This window comes from Balaenoptera borealis (genome assembly GCF_965194805.1).
Source record: "Balaenoptera borealis genome assembly, chromosome: 1".
Taxonomy (NCBI): Eukaryota; Metazoa; Chordata; class Mammalia; order Artiodactyla; family Balaenopteridae; genus Balaenoptera; species Balaenoptera borealis.
This window is the reverse complement of record NC_138860.1, coordinates 86512639-86530932: the sequence shown is the minus strand read 5'-3', so window position 1 is coordinate 86530932 and position 18294 is coordinate 86512639. Positions and strand designations below refer to the sequence as shown.

The window sequence follows — 18294 nt, the reverse complement described above, 5'->3', positions numbered from 1 at the left end:
AGCCTAGAGTAAGAGACCGGCAGAAACATACCCACCATCAATACAGAAAGCACAATTTAATTTTTGACAAGGCAAAAGCAAATTCTCCTTTATATATATATGTGAAGCCATTCTCTATACTATCACTTCTAAATCACCTTGATTTGAATTGAAATGTAGGTCCACGCCTCTGGTCCTTAAACCTAATTATAGTTTTGCAGCTATTACATTTGCAAGTAAAAGATTTTTTTTTGGTGTTCTATCTAGGCTTATGATTTTACAGCTAAATTTGGCTTGTATGTAGCCAAGAAAAAATCCTACAGAAGAAGTTCTGTCGGCTCCCAAAAGATAAGCCAGCTATTGCTTTATTGGTCTCCACACTTGGCAGCTCTCATTAGCATCAAACACTTGGTGAGCTAGGTTTAAAACATGGTGCTTAGCAATGGAAATGCCAGAAACTCAAAGCATGTGAGACTTGCCTGTAAGAGCTTATTATCAGAATAGGGGATAAAAATAATACATAAATACATACATATACAATACATACATACATACTAACATACACAGCCCAAAAGTACATGGTGGCACATATTCGGTATGATGAGAAATGTAGCCGATGATTACCATAGGACTCTTAACACTACAGAAGTCACTGGCTGCTGGGAAATGAGCAAGCTTGGCTGTGGAGGTCGGGCTTGTGTCAGACTGTTAAGAAGGAACCGAGGGACTTCCCTGATGGTCCAGTGGTTAAGACTTGGCGCTCCAACGCAGGGGGCCTGGGTTCGATCCCTGGTGAGGGAAATAGATCCCACATGCTGCAACTAAGACCCGGCGCAGCCAAATAAATAAATATATAAATATTTAAAAAAAAAAAAAAAAGGAAGGAACCGAATGCCCCGCATCCTATTAAGAGATACAGTAAAGGGGAGGGGGAGGATCAGGGGGTGAGAGGCAAGAATAACATTTGTGAAGATGTCCAAGTGAGAAATAAATAAGAGGATTCAATGGTCAAGATGTTTCATCTTCCCTTTAAATCAAAATCTCAACTGCAACTGATGGCATTTGTATTTCAAATATCACTGTGATTTTTTTTTTTTTTTTAACTTTAAAGGCAATGCAGATTGAATATATCTGATCCTCACTGAGATACTCTGGAGAAGGAGATATCAAAAGTTTGAAGAGAAACCAAAGAATAAAGGAAGGGGGTGGGGGAACATGTCCATTATCTAAACTAGTGGTTCTCAAAGTGTGGTCTCTAATCTAGGAACATCAGATCACCTGGGACTTGTTAGAAATGCAAAATCTTGGACTCACCCCAGACCTATTGCATGAGAAACTCTGGGAGGTGAGGCCTAGCAATTTGTATTTTTAACAAACCTTTCAGTTGATTCTGAAACACATTAAAGTTTGAGAACGACTGATCTAGGTAACAGTTTTTCTTTAAATCAAACAAAAATATTTAGAATCTGGGTATATATTGCCCTAATTTTTTACCATAATGTTAAATTTTGCTTTCTTTGATGGAAAAGAAAAACATTAGGTGAATGATCCTAATAAAATTTTTGTAGGACAAAATATTACAGGAGGAAAAAGTTAAAATAGCTTATTTCCTAAAAGCATTTGGGGCAAAAAAGAAGTATGAATAAAAAATGTAGTTAGCTTGTTTTACTAAATATTATTGGTTTGTGGGGTTTTTTTTAAATTTAATTTTATTTATTTTTTTATACAGCAGGTTCTTATTAGTTATCCATTTTATACACATTAGTGTATATATGTCAATCCCAATCTCCCAATTCATCACAGCAGCACCCCACTCCTGCTGCCTTCCCCCCTTGGTGTCCATACATTTGTTCTCTACTGGTTTGTGTTTTTGACAGTATCGAATTTTGTAATCAGTGGATATGTTTCTTTTTTTTACTCCTAAATTTCTCCAAGATCTTGTCCTTTAACCATTAATTATTAATTAATTAACCATTATTTATCTTCTTTACCGTGATTTTAATAATGATCCCTGTTCCCCCCTCGTCTACTCCATTAAATACTATTATAATAGGACATGACCGAATCCTCTGTTAGTCATATCCAGCCTGTGAATATTGCCGAATTACAGTATATGCATTATGCATATTTTTGTGTTAATAAATGGCTTTTTTGTTGTTGTTCTTAACTATCTGTAACAGTGAGGAATTAATGCTCTGATTTGCTTTTTTGTTTTGCTTGTTTGTTTTTTAATTTTATTTTATTTGGCCGTGTTGCGGGGCATGTGGGACCTCAATTCCCTGACCAGGGATTGAACCCATGTCCCCTGCATTGGGAGCACAGAGTCTTAACCACTGGACCGCCAGGGAAGACCCAATGCTCTGATTTGCTAACAAAATAATTTCCTTCCCATTTCTACCCCTGAGTGGCTCAAATACTCTCTGTAAGCCAGCCCTGGCTGCCAAGTCTTTCCTTCCCTGGGTGAATTCAGGACTTCCACTAGGATATATGTATACAAATGATTCTTGCCCAGTCTGCATGTCTACTTCCATTACCATGGTCACTTAAGTGTCCCACTGGCTAATCAGACTTCACAATGGACCAGTTTGAAGTCTTATCTTTCTTTTCCAGGCTCCCTGTTTCTCTGAATAGCAGCATTATCCTCTAGAAGACTGGATGCTCCTGTCATCTTTCACAACATTCTTATTTGCTTCCTTTGAAACCTTTTACTCCGAACTTTATATTCTATCTATTGATGAACATGTTATTTCTCTACTTGAGCCAAAAGGATAGAATTATCATTAATGCAGAATATTACTAGTATATATAAATATGTATGGATGTATAGAGAATTATCAGGAAGAATGTTCACAAAAATTTGAGTGATTTATGGATGTTGGTTTTTGTTATAGTCATTGAACATTTTGAATTCTTCGGATGTCTTAAAATAAGAATGTACAATTCCCCGCACCCCAGATAATCAGAAGATATAGATAGATAGATAGATAGATAGATAGATAGATAGATAGATAGATAGATAGATAGATAGATGATACATAGATAGATAGGAAGATAGTCTGGGCTATATGAACCATGGCAAATCTTAACTTTGCCAAAGTTCAATTTTCTCATACGAGTGGCCACCAGCCCTTCATTTCCTTTTCTACCACCTCACAATGCAATAAGACTGAATACAAAAACTTCCCAACCATTAAACACAAAATCCAAGTAGCAAAGGAAGAGAAGAGGGGGGAAAATCAATCAAAGAAACACAAATCCAAAATCAAAACCTGACTGAGGAAAATTCAATCGTGAGTTCACAAAGTTTAGCCCTGCGCAGGGATTCTGATTGGTTGGAGAGGGCCCACGGCCTTAAGAAAGAAACTTTGCAGGAAGATCAGGAAACACTTAACATTTTGCTCATCCTGTCTAAGAGGGACTGTGAGATTCAGAACTAAATAACAAACTGACCAAATTTAATTGCTAATGTCCAGAGCCAGTTGTACCAAAACTTTTAGATTGGAAGCTTACAGTTTAGCAATACCTATCAAAAAAACCCTTCAGATATACTGAAAATGTACCCCAATTATATGTACAAGGCTAATAAGTTGTAACAGTGTTTTTAGTGGCAAAAATCTGGAAAATACTTAAATATTAATTAATATGAGTCTGGGTAAATAAATTAAGAAATAACCATTAAATGAAAGCTGTGCATCCTTTAAAAAGAATAAAGCAGATTGATTCAGAGGCACTTTTATATCTGTAAGAGTTGAGATAGAAGGACTTCATATATATATCTCAAGGTCATGCCCCTTGCTTTTTTCACTTTTATATAAAAAATATATATATATACTTTTTTCACTTATATATTTCACTTATAGATAAAATATATTTTTAAGGAAAAGGAAAACAAAGGGCAGGATAGTGTGTCTTCTGTGTAAATTGTCTTAAAAGAACATTGGTAAATAAATAGAACTGTATTGGTAAATAAATAGAACATTTTTCTGGAAGTACATATAAGAAATCTGTAACAGTTGTTACCATTATGAAGAGGAAATAAAGTAGGAGACTGGGAAGAGGAGGATTTTGCTTTTCATTTTATTCCTTTCTATACTGTTGGATTCTCTCTCAAGTAAAGTATCACTTTTATTGTGTGTGTGTGTGTGTGTGTGTGTGTGTATCAACAGAAGTAATCTAGAGAGTAGGATTATGAGCCATTTTGTTTTTCCTTTGTAAGTCTTTATCATAAAAAACACTCAATGTTTTAAAAATATAGGAAGTGGGATAAACCATCTCAAAATGGCTAGCATAGTGCCTGGCACATGGCAGACAATAAATATTAGTTAAATCTTAAAAAATAGAGTTTTATAAATTGAAAAGGAAAAGAATTCGCTAAAAAGAATTCAATTTTATAAATTGAAAAGGAAAAGAATTCACTACACATATGTCTATTTTTCAGTAGGCAATCCTCTGGGTGATTTTCCATACCAATGTTTTTTTTTTCAGCTGGGCTCACCACACCCTAAAGAGATGAATCTTGGAGAACCTTGAAATCAAGCAGAGGAGATTAGACACAGTAGAATAGAGCCTGGAGATCTCTGTTGATTCTTGAGCAAGTTGAGAGTGATATTTTGGGAAGGTTGGTCTGGCTGAGGTGCAAGGTGGACTGAAGGGGACAGAGAATTAGAAATTGAAATGAGTTAGGAGGCTGTTGCAAGCCTTATAGGGCCCTGGACAAGAATGGTGGCAGCAGGATTGAAGGAGAAAATAGATGGAGATGGGAGGAGGCACAGCAACCTCTGGTTTCTCTAACCATGAAGTGGCCATTGGAGTTGAATTTAGATACCACTCTTTGATTTGAATTAATTTTTATTTTTTTAAATTTATTTATTTTTAATTAATTAATTTATTTTTGTCTGCGTTGGGTCTTTGTTGCTGCGCGCGGGCTTCCTCTAGTTGCGGCAAGCGGGGGCTACTCTTCGTTGCAGTGGGCGTGCTTCTCATTGTGGTGGCTTCTCTCGTTGTGGAGCATGGGTTCTGGGCATGGTCTTCAGTAGTTGTGGCGCGAGGGCTCAGTAGTTGTGGCTCACGGGCTCTAGAGCGCAGGCTCAGTAGTTGTGGCGCACAGGCTTAGTTGCTCCGCGGCATGTGGGATCTTCCCGGACCAGGGCTCGAACCCGTGTCCCCTGCATTGGCAGGTGGATTCTTAACCACTGTGCCACCAGGGAAGTCCCTGAATTAATTTTTAAGCAAGAGAATAATGAGTAATAGTTCCCATTTATTGAATACCTACTATGTACCATTTATATAGTTTGCATAGTTTACAAATCTTCAGAACAACCCCAAGAGGTAGTTATCCCCATTTTCAAAGCAAGAAACTGACGTTCATGCAGTTTAAATAACTTGGCATTCTCTGATACATTATGATGCTCCTGAATCTTACTAAAATATTTGTCTAAAATTTCAAAACCCCAAATAATCTGAGGATCTTTAATACATTTGCTACATTTATTTAATAGAACCATATAATATTGATTCTGGAAAAGACCCAAGAAATCATCTGATCCAATTTCCTCATGATATTTTTCCTCTGCTTTTAGGACAAAACTCTACTCTAGCTTCCCTTCCCCACCAGATCCCTAAGTGGTGTAGATTCCTGAGAGGCCCCTTCTTTGATCTCCCTATAAGCTCTTCCCAAGCACTCCCACTGGTTCCTCTAGCTCCTCTGGGCAGATAGGAAAATCCAGCTGGTCTCTAGCTCCGCCTCCAGATCCACAATCCCAGCTGCCTGAAGGACATGGCCACTTGCCTCTGCCCGGTGCCAGCTCTGACCCAGTGTGGCCTGAACGCTTCAGCAGCTCCCCGTCCCAGGCTGCCTATTCCTGTGATGGTGGCCTCATCCTCCCAGTCGCTCAGGCAGGAAGGTCTCGAGACACCTTTGATTACTTTTTGCCATAACCACCTCCTTCTATCCCCATCCAGGTTCAGGCAATCTTCTACCTGCGATAACATCAAAACTTTCCCTCCAGTCCATTGCTGTGGCTGGTTGCCTTGTTCTCCTCATGCTCAGCACCTCTCATCTGCTACATCCCTGAGGCCTGGGACTTGGCCGCCTTCCTTGGCTGCTGCTCACTTCTGACTCCTTTTGCACCTCCACTACAGATTAACCCTCCGTGTACACAGCCCTGATTATGTTACCCACCTGCTTAAGGCATTGCCCCGTTTGGGCGTTCCCCACTTTTCTTACTCTCTTGTCTCCATTTCCTTATCTTTTCCCCATCACCCCCCACAGAAAACCATTCTACTATGTTTAAAGTATCTTTTAATTTCTATGTGTGATTGCAAAATCTATTAATTTTAAAATTTTCATAAATAATATTCTTTTAGATCTCATGTCCTTATTTCTCTCAGGACTATGTTTTTAAGATCTGTCCTATGGTTACGTATCCATATAATCCACTGTCTCTTACTGCTGCAGCACGCTCCATGGAGTGTGTCTACCACATTTTCTCTATCAGCTCTTCCAGTGATGAATGCCCACATTGTTTCTAATGTTCCATCATACTTGTCATGGTCTCTGATAGACCTGTGTGAGAATTTCTTTTGGATGAATACCCAGAAACAGAGTTGCTGGTTCCCATGATGTATAACCTTAATTGGCCTAAGAAGTACCAGGCTGCTCTTCAGAATGGCTGCCCTAGGTCACACCCCACCAGCTGGGCACCAACCACCTAAGCCCTCCATCCTGGCCAACCCTTAGCATTATTCAACTTTCCATGACTGGCCAGAGTATCAAGTATAAAGTGATTATCTCATTATTGCTTTAATTTGCCTTTCTCTGATTACTAGTATTTATGAGCATCTCTACATAGGTATGTTAATTTTGTTGCTTCCTCTTCTATAATCCCTCCCCCTACACTGTTTACAGAGTGAAATTTACCCCCTCCCCAGTTTGGCATTCAAGACCCCCAATAAGCCGGCCTCAAAATCCCACCCCTGAAAAGTCATTTCCCATTTCTGGCCTTGGACCCTGTGGACCAGCCACCACTCACAATTCTCCTTGTCTTTTTCTTGAACCCCACCTCAAGTTGTCCTACAAGAAGAGCTCCGTGGGTCCCTTGGTTAAAACTGACCTTTCCCTCTGACCTTCCAGATAATTCATCTGCACCTTTCTCCACTGCCTACCACGGCTCGCCTTCATTACAGTGCATGTCTGCTCACAGAGCCTAAGGACCTGGTTCCCATTTCTGCAAACTCATATACATGCTTCCAGCTATGAACAGTTGCCAGGCTTCTGTTTAAATATTTATTTATTTATTTATTTATTTTGGCTGCACCGAGTCTTAAATATTTATTTATTTATTTATTTATTTATTTATTTTGGCTGCACCGAGTTGTGGCATTCAGGACCTTTTTAGTTGCAGCATGGGAACTCTTAGTTGCGGCATGCATGTGGGATCTATTTCCCCGACCAGGGATCTAACCCAGACCCCTTGCATTGGGAGCACGGAGTCTTACCCACTGGGCCACCAGGGAAGTCCCAGCCAGGCTTCTTGTTGAACAAAACAGTAAGAATTTTTTAGTTTGAGTGATGATTTTACTTTATTCTTTGTAATTTTCTCTATTGCAGTGGTTTTCAGTTGCAGGGTGTAACCCATGAGCAGGTGATAAAATCAATTTAGATTGCTGTGAGGGTAGGTCTCTACAGTGACAGGAACACAAAATTTTATTCTATTCCTGACTGGATATCAAAAATGCCACTAAACTTCCCTTGAGATTCATACAGAAAGACTTCCTGGATGTTAAGGGTGCCCAGACTGGTAAAATAAAGCAATGTGATCTCAGAGGCAGGCAGAGGATGTGGAGCATTGACACCTGACACGAAATTGCAGTTTCCAGGGTCTGCTCAGCTGCTCCTGAACCTGAGATGCTGGACAAAGTCACTCACCAGAGAACCTCAAGCTGTACCTCAGAGAGCCCTATGTCTGTATGTCCCTGAAAGTTTTACCGTGAGGATGGATGAGATGACGGGTGCAAAGTTGGTGCCCCACACAGCCCTTGAATTCACTACTTCTTAACTCAGAGTACAGACCCAGGCCCTGGATCCACCCTGCATTGGGGGCCTAAGCAGGTAATAAGGGTCTAGGCAGAGACCCAGAGGCATGCTCTGGAAATTGCTGTGACCCTGGAGCAGAAACACACAGCAACCTGTAGCAGGAGGGGCCGCAGTCCCTACACTGCTCCCCCCTTTTCTGACACATCTCAAAAGACATAACTAAAGCTTAAAATACAAACAAACAAACAAAAAGTAAATATCCTTCCTTTTCCCTCTCCCTTCTGTGATTTCTCACTATCTCTATAATGAACGCTTTTAACCTGGCACTGTGCTGAGACAAAGCAGAAAACATAAGTCTTGGCCTTTTCCAAGTTCAGATAAGTGACTGAGAAGGTTAAGAAGAGGTGTCACCTAAGACCTGTACAGCCTTTGTATCTGAGCTCCATGGGTCAGAGCCTTTGTAACTGTGGGGATGGGCTCTACAAGACCTTGCCCCACGCCACTGCCCACTAAAGGCCTTGCACTTCCACCTCCCAAATGGTACAAGAATCATCTCTAAGGCCTCCATTCTCACTATTTCCTAACAGTGGGTAACTTCCTCTCCCCAAAGGAGGACCATGTTCTGCCTGTTTGATCTCTTCCCCAAACTTGAACTCAGAGCCCCACTTCTGTTCTTTCGCTGAGTAATCCAAAACCTGAGGACCGACTTCCCACATGTCTGAATAAAACATGTAGAGACACTACCAAGTCTGGGCAGAGAATCCAAACACAGGTTGGAGCTTTTAGAGATTACTTCACGGAGTAGAGTGAGTCTCACTGTGAACTCGGCAGGAAAGAAGCAATCTGTTTAACGCCCAGCTCACGAAAGTGGCCTTAGGATCTGTACAAACACCCTTCCATCCAACACCCGGGTTTTGATTAGAAGCAGAGGGTGGGAGTGAGGCCCCAAATTACCGACACTTGAACCCCAAAAATGCCACATTTCCCCCGGCAGAAACGGGGCGGGACCGACCGAGGTGGCGATTTCCCTCCGGAGCTGGAGAGCCACGCGGGGGGGGGGCCCTTTCCGGCGGGGGTGAGGAGGTCAGACATGCGCACGGCTCTCAACTGCCTGAAGGCCAGCCCCCACGCGCTCAAGTCCTCGAATCCTGAGCGCCCCCTAGTGACTCCGCCTGGTCTAACCTCCCCCACCCCCACCCCCACCCCCTCCCCCCACCCCACACCCTCCCCCTCCCGGGACAGATAACTGTTCTGGGCCACGGTCGACTAAGAAGACGCCCTAGAAGAGCCCGACCCTACGGGAGGACCCGTGGCCGCCTCCAAGAAGCGAAACTGGGCCCCCTGGCAGCGCCCAAGAACGCAGCGACAACCTCGCCAGTCCAGAGAAGCCGACTGACCAAACTCAAAGATCTTGACACCCCGGAAGGCGGCCAGCAAGCAGGGGACTAGGCCGGATACCTGGCCTTTCTTTAGCCTATCTGTTGGGAGCCTAACGCTCTGCCCGCTCTAACGGCCTCTTCTCCCGGGGTATGCGAGGGCCCGCCGAGAGAGCACGGACAAGTGGCACAGCTTCTTCCAAGTGCAGTTGTGGGTGGCTCTGAAAAGAGCCTTTGGATATGATGGAACCTCGAGCCGAGCGCACACTGCTTAAGCCCGCTCCCCGCGGATGCGGCGGGCCAGCTGGATGTCTTTGGGCATGATGGTCACGCGCTTGGCGTGGATAGCGCACAGGTTCGTGTCTTCAAACAGCCCCACCAGGTAGGCCTCGCTCGCCTCCTGCAGCGCCATCACGGCCGAGCTCTGGAAGCGCAGGTCGGTCTTGAAGTCCTGCGCGATCTCGCGCACCAGCCGCTGGAAGGGCAGCTTGCGGATCAGCAGCTCGGTCGACTTCTGGTAGCGCCGGATCTCGCGCAGGGCCACGGTGCCCGGCCGGTAGCGGTGCGGCTTCTTGACGCCGCCGGTGGCCGGCGCGCTCTTGCGGGCCGCCTTGGTGGCCAGCTGCTTCCGCGGGGCCTTGCCACCGGTCGACTTGCGGGCAGTCTGCTTTGTACGGGCCATAGCGAAACGAGACACGAGCTCACCGGCGCAACGCTGCACAAGGAGAGGAACCGGGATCCAGCCCGCCGCAGCGGTCTTTATAGGCACAGTCTTTTCCCGATTGGGCGGGACAATAATTGAAAGTCCCGCGCTGGCTGTCCATTGGCTGTGACGTCATCGGCCCTAGCGCCACTGATTGGCTTGGGCAGTATCCCCCCCCACCCCCGCCTCCCCGCCTCCCCGCCTCCCTTTCTACTGTCCAGTTTGCCAACCGTTTTCCCTGCCTTGTTTTTCCTTTCTTTCAGGGTGAGAGTCAGTTTTGAGCGCAACTGTGTCAGAATGTTCCTCCTCAGCCCTTCGCTCCCTTGGAACGCGCTACCCGCGAAACCCTCTTTCTACGCTTTCTAGCTCCCGAATTGAACCTCAACCTTCTGTTTGGCCCCGCCGCCCCCGGAACGCCTTGTTGCCTTTTCCGAGCTCCCTAGCTTAGTTGGCATGACGGATCGTTGTGTGGTTTTTGGTTTGGTTTTGTCTCCGCCTTTCCGTGCTTTTCGGATCGGAAAGTTATCTGCGCCCCCCTCCCGGCGCAAGACTCCGCCTCCGAAAGCCTAAGTGGGGACCTGTATCTCCGCCGCGAAGGCGCCTTTTTTTTCCCCTTTGCGACAGTCGACTCACTTAAGCCAAACTCCAGGTCCGCCACACTCCCGAAAACTGTCCGTTCCCCTAACCGACTGGGGTGAACCGGGCGTGTACGTGTGTGAGAGAGAGGGAACGTCCCCTTGGTACTAGACTTCAAGTATTGGGCAAAGGCCTGGGGAACAACTATAGAGTTGCTCACTAGGCATCCGACTCCGAGTTAAGGCATCGCGGGTCGCCTGACGGAGTACTTAGAACTGAGTCGACCCTGGCGCCTAAGAGGCTTGCTACCTTGACCTGAGCTAATTAGTCTCCTGGATTTACAACCCGTCGCCCCCCCCCCAAGCAAAAACACCGGTAAGGTACTCAAAGATTCCAGAGGATGGGCGAAAGGTACTCCCTCCCCCTCTGTACCCCTGGGCCGCACGTCTACTACTGAGAAGAGGGAAATTGAGCAAAGCAAGTGCTGGAACAACTCTTTTTATTTGAAAAAATGGGTGGCTCTGAAAAGAGCCTTTGATTTCAGAGGTGCCCCTTCGAGTAGGGGGCTTGGGAGGGCTTCCGGAGACCGGCCTCACTTGCCCTTTGCCTTGTGGTGGCTCTCCGTCTTCTTGGGGAGCAACACAGCCTGGATGTTCGGCAAAACGCCGCCCTGGGCGATGGTGACTTTGCCCAACAGCTTGTTCAGCTCCTCATCGTTACGAATAGCCAGCTGCAGGTGACGAGGAATGATGCGCGTCTTTTTGTTGTCTCGGGCCGCGTTGCCCGCTAGCTCGAGGATTTCGGCGGTCAGGTACTCAAGAACTGCCGCCATGTACACGGGCGCGCCAGCCCCCACCCGCTCGGCGTAGTTGCCTTTGCGCAGCAGGCGATGCACTCGCCCCACCGGAAACTGCAGACCTGCGCGGGACGACCGCGACTTCGCCTTGGCGCGGGTCTTACCTCCTTGTTTGCCACGACCAGACATGACACCCACAAGCACTGCAAACTGCTCCCGTTTGATGGCTAACAAAATCGTCCTCAACAGCGCCGCTTCACCCTTTTATAGGCAGAACGGCGATTGTCTACGGAGCAATTTGATTGGCTACAGCACAGCTTTGTCCTGATGACCAATAGGATAGCTCAACCAGAATCCACTCATTTACATAACCTCGTCCCCCTCGCAAGAGAGCCACTGAAAACTCGCGAATCGCAACGCGGCGTAATCCGAACCTTAATTTGCGTACAGCCTCTGTAAGTACCGAGTCGCTTCCGGTAGCCTCGGTGCGGCTGTTGTGTTTGCGTTCGTGGTGGTCTGTGCAGCTCGTGCTTGCCGTTATGCCTGAACCGGCGAAATCCGCCCCGGCGTCCAAAAAGGGCTCGAAGAAAGCTGTCACCAAAGCCCAGAAGAAGGACGGCCGGAAGCGCAAGCGCAGCCGCAAGGAGAGCTATTCCATTTACGTGTACAAAGTGCTGAAGCAAGTGCACCCGGATACCGGCATCTCGTCCAAGGCCATGGGCATCATGAACTCGTTCGTCAACGACATCTTCGAGCGCATCGCGGGCGAAGCGTCGCGCCTGGCGCATTACAACAAGCGCTCGACTATCACGTCGCGGGAGATCCAGACGGCCGTGCGCCTGCTGCTGCCCGGCGAGCTGGCCAAGCACGCCGTGTCCGAGGGCACCAAGGCGGTCACCAAGTACACCAGCTCCAAGTGAGTTCCTGCCGGGATGCGGCGCTCGCACGAGGCGCCGAGCCGCTTGACTTTCCAAAGGCTCTTTTCAGAGCCACCCACTCTCTCAGTGGAAGAAGCTGTCATGTTGTTTTACACAGGTTTTTTGTAGCTCTACTTTGCTTTTTTTCCTCACCTAGTTAACGTTAAGAGCGTTCACAGTCGTTAAGTACGAACACAGCCATTTCTTTCAGATAAGTGACGGAGTATTTTTACCTAGTTTGGGAGAATCTAATGGGGTATAGATGTGCGGTGTTTTGTCAGAACTCTTGAAACTGTCTGTTTTCAATGATGTTGCTTTTTATGAACTTTTGTATGCAAGATAAAGTTCGAATATCAAAGGTGCATCTGGTGTTCCCAAGTGGTAAACAGTCGTGGTACTTAATTTTTTGTATTGTGTGGTCGGTGTTGTTTACAAAAAAAGGATAACTCAACTTTCACTTGGTGCTAACAAATTCCTTGCGTTTGTGTTATCTTGCATTCACAAGCACCTGCGTACCCAGTTTATGTGTAGATTCCCCAATAGGGAAACTGGAGCTTGCTTTTGATACCTAGGAATTAACCATTCTTCTGGTGGTTTTTGTCTGCCTCATCTTAGGTCAAATCACATAAAACTTGACTAATACTCGGTGATAGTGTTCTCTCCAGAGAATTACCTCTTAGAAAAGCTTACCCAATTTAAAAGATATGTCCATACAATGGAAATAAGATGTGCATAATTTCCGAAGCAGGAAAATATTTGAAATGTTCAAGGAGCAGAAAGCCCCAATATAGCTGGGAATGCAAAGGAGACTGGCTTCAGAGGTTAGTGTCGGTGCTTTGGGAACCCTTGGATTGCTTTCTGTAGGGACATGGATAACAGGACCTCATTAACCTTAAAGTAGATCACTGGTTGCTATGGTGAATCATAGATCCTAGATTATCCATAGAAGCAAGGGAACCAATTAGGAGGGCTATTACAGTGTTGCAGGCTAGAGCAGTGACTCTTACAGTGGCTTCTCTTGTTGTGGAGCACAGGTTCTAGGCACGTGGGCTTCAGTAGTTGTGGCACGCAGCCTCAGTTGTTGTGGCTCACAGGCTCTAGAGCGCAGGCCCAGTAGTTGTGGCACATGGGCTTAGTTGCTCTGCAGCATGTGGGATCTTCCTGGACCAGGGCTCAAACCCGCGTCCCCTGCATTGGCAGGCAGATTCTTAACCACTGTGCCACCAAGGAAGCCCCTAGAGCAGTGACTCTTAATTAAAGTCTCTTCTCCAGACCAGCAGTATTAGCATTACCTGAGAATTTATTAAAGGCAGAATCTTAAGACCCTAATAGTTTGTGTTAACGAGCCCTCTGGGTGATTCTGATGCATGCTAAAGTGTGAGAACCACTGGGTGGTCTAGACATGCTGGATTGGAGAACAGTGATAATAATGGAGATGGTGAGAAATGTTGTGATTACGATTATATTTTGGAGGTAGTACTGTGGATAGGAGCAAAACCCCTAGATTTTTAGCCTGAGCAACTGCGTAAACAGTGGTGCTGTTGATTAGGATTGAATACTGGGAGGAGGGATAGATTGGGGCATTGAAGGGAGATCCAGAATTCTGATTTAAGATTGAGAACCTTTAATATATGGAGTTGACATTCAACATTCAGCTCGATAAATGGAGTTGGCAGTGTGAGAGATGCATCTAGGGCTCAGTGAAGAGAACACGAACCTGCTTTTAAAAAAAGTGCACAACCTAAAAATTGAGAAGTATGTTTTATTCGGTGGACTTAGCTGAGGAATTAAGCCTGGGATACAGCCTCTCAGATCCAAGGGACTGTTCCAAAGAGGTATGGGAGGAGCCAGGATATATAGGAGTTTCTGATGAAAAAAATAACCAAACATATAGTCGAACATCAAAAGATTACTGCTAATCACAAAAACAGACATCTCAAGTTAATGATTTTAGTGCTTTCCTAGGTATGGGAAGATACAAGAGTTTGGGCTTATTGAAACCATTTCTTTGATATGCACCTTAACTACGTAGGGCCATTATTTTGTTTTTCTGCATCCTGAATCTCCTCAGGGTGCACCGTCAGGGGTGGCTGCAGTGGCTGAGGGCTTTTTGGCCACAACATCTTTTGCTTACTGAAATGGCAGGCGACATTCTTTGTCCACACTCTAAACACAGCAGTGGGGATGAAGGCTATCACCTTATTCTTCTAGACTTTATTTTTCCTTATATGTTTCCTTAACGTATTCTTTGAGATTTGATTTCGTATGTGTTTATGTAGTATAACTTAGTAGTTGATAGCCCTATAATGTATGTTATTGACTATGTAGCATTTTTCTTATTCTGTTTTTCTAATTTTATGCTGATTTTCATTAAGGAACTCACCTTTCTCAATCCCTTATGTAGGTGGAGCTCAAACTTGACTGCCCATAGGTACCTGGAGAACTTTTAGAAATACTGATGTCTGGGTGCCATCCCCAGAAATTCTGATTTAAGTGATTTGGGACACAGTCATCACTTGGAATTTTTAAAAAGTTCCCCAGGTGACTCTAATGAGCAGTCAAGTTTGAGAACCATTGCCACATGTGTTTCCCAGAAAACAGATCTTATCTACAGTTCTTAGTGTTGGCATGATTGGTTTAAATGTAGTCCCAACCACTTCCCACACTGATTAGCTCAGGAATCTAGACCAATCTAATCAGCACAAACATTTCAGAAATTGAACTACTGGGAATGTAGATTGCTCTTTATCTTTTGGTAAAGAATCTTCTTTGCTTTCAGGAGGCTGCAGCAGAATGTAGTGTTATGTGGGTGTGAAGGCAAGAATGATTGTAGACAACAGGAGGGCAACTGCTGAGAGGAAGAATTGGAAAGCTGAGCCACTCATGGAGTTCAGCCAGCCTCAGAGCCCTACTTGGATCTTGAAATATTTGAGAAATAATAATTTCCCAGAATAAAAGGAAAGATGATAGACCTTTTATCTTGGAAGGTCTCAAAGAGACCAAATAGGGTAGATAAGGAAAAATAGAGGTGCTCCAACTACACATTTGGACTAAATGTCCAAGTTTTAAAATCAATATTTGACCAGGGCCAAAGATTAATATTGCCATTAAAATGAAGGACAGTCTAGGATTTTTAAAAATCTGAAATTTTATTTAAAAATTAAATAATTCTATTATTAAAAATTTTAGTTTGCATTAGTTTCTTAGGGCTGCCATAACAAAGTCCCACAAACTGAGTGGCTTAAAACAATGGAAATTTATTCTGTCATCATTTCTGGAGGCTAGAAGTCTAGTCAATGTGTTGGCAGGCCCCTGTCCCTCTGAAGGCTCTTGGCCAGGATCCTTCCTTGTCTTTCAGCTTCTGGTAGCCCCAGGTATTATTTGGTTTACGACAAACCCTGACATTTGTCTCAATTTTCTTCCTGTGCATTTCTATATATATATATTTTTTTATTATAAGGACACCTGTCATACTGGATTAGAACACATCCTAATGACCTTATTTTAACTTGATTACATCTACAAAGACCCTATTTTCAAATAAGGCCACATTCTAAGGCACTGGGGAGTTAGACTTCAACATATCTTTTGAGGGGACACAATTCAACCTATAACAGTAGTCAACAGCGGGGGGTAGGCTGAATAGGGCTCCTAAATATGCCCACATCTAAATCCCTAGAATCTGTGAATATTACCTTAAATGTCAAAGGGGACTTTCCTGGTGTGATTTTGAGATAGGGAGATTATGCTGGATTATTTGGGTGGACCCAAATGTAAATCACCAGTGTCCTCATGAGAGGCAAAAAAAAAGCCAAGGGAGGAAGAAGGTGATGGAAGCAGAGAGATTTAAAGATGGTACGATGCTGGCTTTGAGAATGGAGGCAGGAACCATGAGCTAAGAAATGCCTCTCTAGAACCTGGAAAATGCATGGAAAAGGATTCTCCCCTAGAACCTTTGGAGAGAGCAGTTTTGAGACCCACCTGGTGAAACTGATTTTTGTGCTTCTGATCTCCAGAACTTTAAGAGAATAAATTTGTGTTTTAAGCCACCAAGTTTATAGTTATTTGTTACAGCAGCCGTAGGAAATGAATGCAACACCTTTATAGCAGGGGTCCCCAACCCCCGGGCAGCAGACCGGTGGGGGTCCACGGCTTGTTGGGAACCGGGCCGCACAGCAGGGGGTGAGCGGCGGGCGAGTGAGGGAAGCTTCAACTGCCGCTCCCCATTGCTCGCATTACCGCCCCCCACGCCTGTCTGTGTAAAATTGTCTTCCACAAAACCGGTCCCTGGTGCCAAAAAGGTTGGGGACCGCTGCTTTAAAGGATATTTTCTTGACAATTGGAGAAATTTGAATATGGATTGCATATTGGTTAATATTACTGAATCAATATTAAATTTTGGGGGGGTAATAATGGTACTGTAGTTATATAGGAGAATGTCCTTGATTTTAAGAGAGACATGTAAATAAAGTAGGGAAAAGAATGAAATTTTGCCATTTGCAGGAACATGGATGGACTTGGAGGGATTATGCTAAGTGAAATAAGTCAGAGAAAGATACTGTATAATATGACTTATATGTAGAATCTAAAAATTACAACAAACTAGTAAATATAAAAGAAGCAGACTCACAGATACAGAGAACAAACTAGTGGTTACCAGTGGGAGAGGGGCAATTTAGGGGTGGGGGAGTGGGAAGTACAAACTACTGGGTGTAAGATAGGCTCAAGGATGTATTGTACAACACGGTGAATATAGCCAATATTTTGTAATAACTGTAAATGGAAAGTAACCTTCAAAAATTATGTAAAAATTTTAAAAAATGTTAAGTAGGGAAAAATGTCAAGATGTTTACAACTGATTTTCATATGGTTCAGAAAATGCAAATGCAGCAAATAGTAACAATTGGTGAAACTAGATGAAGATAATGCTGGTCATTGTACAGCTTCTTTCAACTTTTCTATAGGTTTGAATTTTACAAAACAAAAAATTGAGAAAATTTTAAAAACTTGTAATCAGACTTAATAAACTAGTACAGAAAACTTCCATAGACGTTAATTATTCCATTTTATTTTTACAGTATGTTAACTGATAGAATTTCAACATATGAACATATAAGATTTTTTTACTCCATTATATTTAAAAGTCTTATGTATGTTTGAGAGTGATCATCTATATATTAACTAGAACTCTGAATGATATCCTTTGTTCATACTTTGCTACAATTATTAGAGGTAACTGATTTATGTGGTTGCACTAGCCAAGGGATGCCCAATTAACATTGATTTAGACATTCATTATTCTGCCTTCTAAGGTTGGAGGTTGAAACTGAAGTTGGATAGGGGATTTTAGTGAAACACTGAGACCACAGCTAGATATGGAAAAAACCATATCTAGACATGTTATAGCGATTCTAAAAGCATCCAGAAAAAAAAGGATAGATCACCTACAAACGAGCAAGAATTGGGGTTTTAGAATCTACCCCTTTGTCCTTTCTCTTCCTTGAACTCCAGTTCTCATATTTCATATTTCCAACGTGGGAATTTGGTATTTCCTATTTGATATTTCCACCTGGATAGCTACCAGTAGTCTCAAAATTTTGTCCAAGACATTATTCTAGGCTTTCCCCCTCCAAACCTACTTGCCTCTCGTATCAGTAAGTTGCAGCTCTTTCCAAGTGCTCAGTCCAAGAACCTGCAATTAATACTTGATTCCGGGCTTCCCTGGTGGCGCAGTGGTTAAGAATCCACCTGCCAATGCAGGGCACACGGGTTCAAGCCCTGGTCTGGGAAGATCCCACATGCCGCGGAGCAACTAAGCCCGTGCGCCACAACTACTGAGCCTGCACTCTAGAGCCCGCGAGCCACAACTGCTAAGCCCGTGTGCTACAACTACTGAAGCCCGTGCGCCTAGA

At 44.0% G+C, this 18294-nt stretch overlaps 2 protein-coding genes and 1 pseudogene across 3 annotated transcripts; 1 reads left to right on the top strand and 2 right to left on the bottom strand.

The window, feature by feature from the left end:
• Nucleotides 1–9340: 9340 nt before the first annotated feature.
• Nucleotides 9341–10823, bottom strand: LOC309633993 (histone H3.2). Its single transcript, XM_082403459.1, has one exon. The coding sequence runs from the start codon at nucleotides 10070–10072 to the stop codon at nucleotides 9662–9664; it is 411 nt and encodes a 136-aa protein (XP_082259585.1). The 5' UTR covers nucleotides 10073–10823; the 3' UTR covers nucleotides 9341–9661.
• Nucleotides 10824–11151: 328 nt separating this feature from the next.
• LOC309633998 (histone H2A type 2-A) lies at nucleotides 11152–11786 on the bottom strand. The gene has a single exon (XM_082403480.1). It carries the CDS (start codon nucleotides 11652–11654, stop codon nucleotides 11262–11264), a length of 393 nt encoding a protein of 130 aa, XP_082259606.1. The 5' UTR covers nucleotides 11655–11786; the 3' UTR covers nucleotides 11152–11261.
• Nucleotides 11787–11916: 130 nt separating this feature from the next.
• Nucleotides 11917–17425, top strand: LOC309634016 (histone H2B type 2-E pseudogene; annotated as a pseudogene). The gene has a single exon. The product of its transcript is annotated as a histone H2B type 2-E pseudogene (transcript).
• The last annotated feature ends 869 nt before the right edge of the window (nucleotides 17426–18294 follow it).

What these genes read in the sequence shown, in the direction of transcription:
- LOC309633993 (XM_082403459.1), bottom strand. Translation starts at nt 10,072, where the DNA reads ATGGCCCGTACAAAGCAGACTGCCCGCAAGTCGACCGGTGGCAAGGCC.
- LOC309633998 (XM_082403480.1), bottom strand. Translation starts at nt 11,654, where the DNA reads ATGTCTGGTCGTGGCAAACAAGGAGGTAAGACCCGCGCCAAGGCGAAG.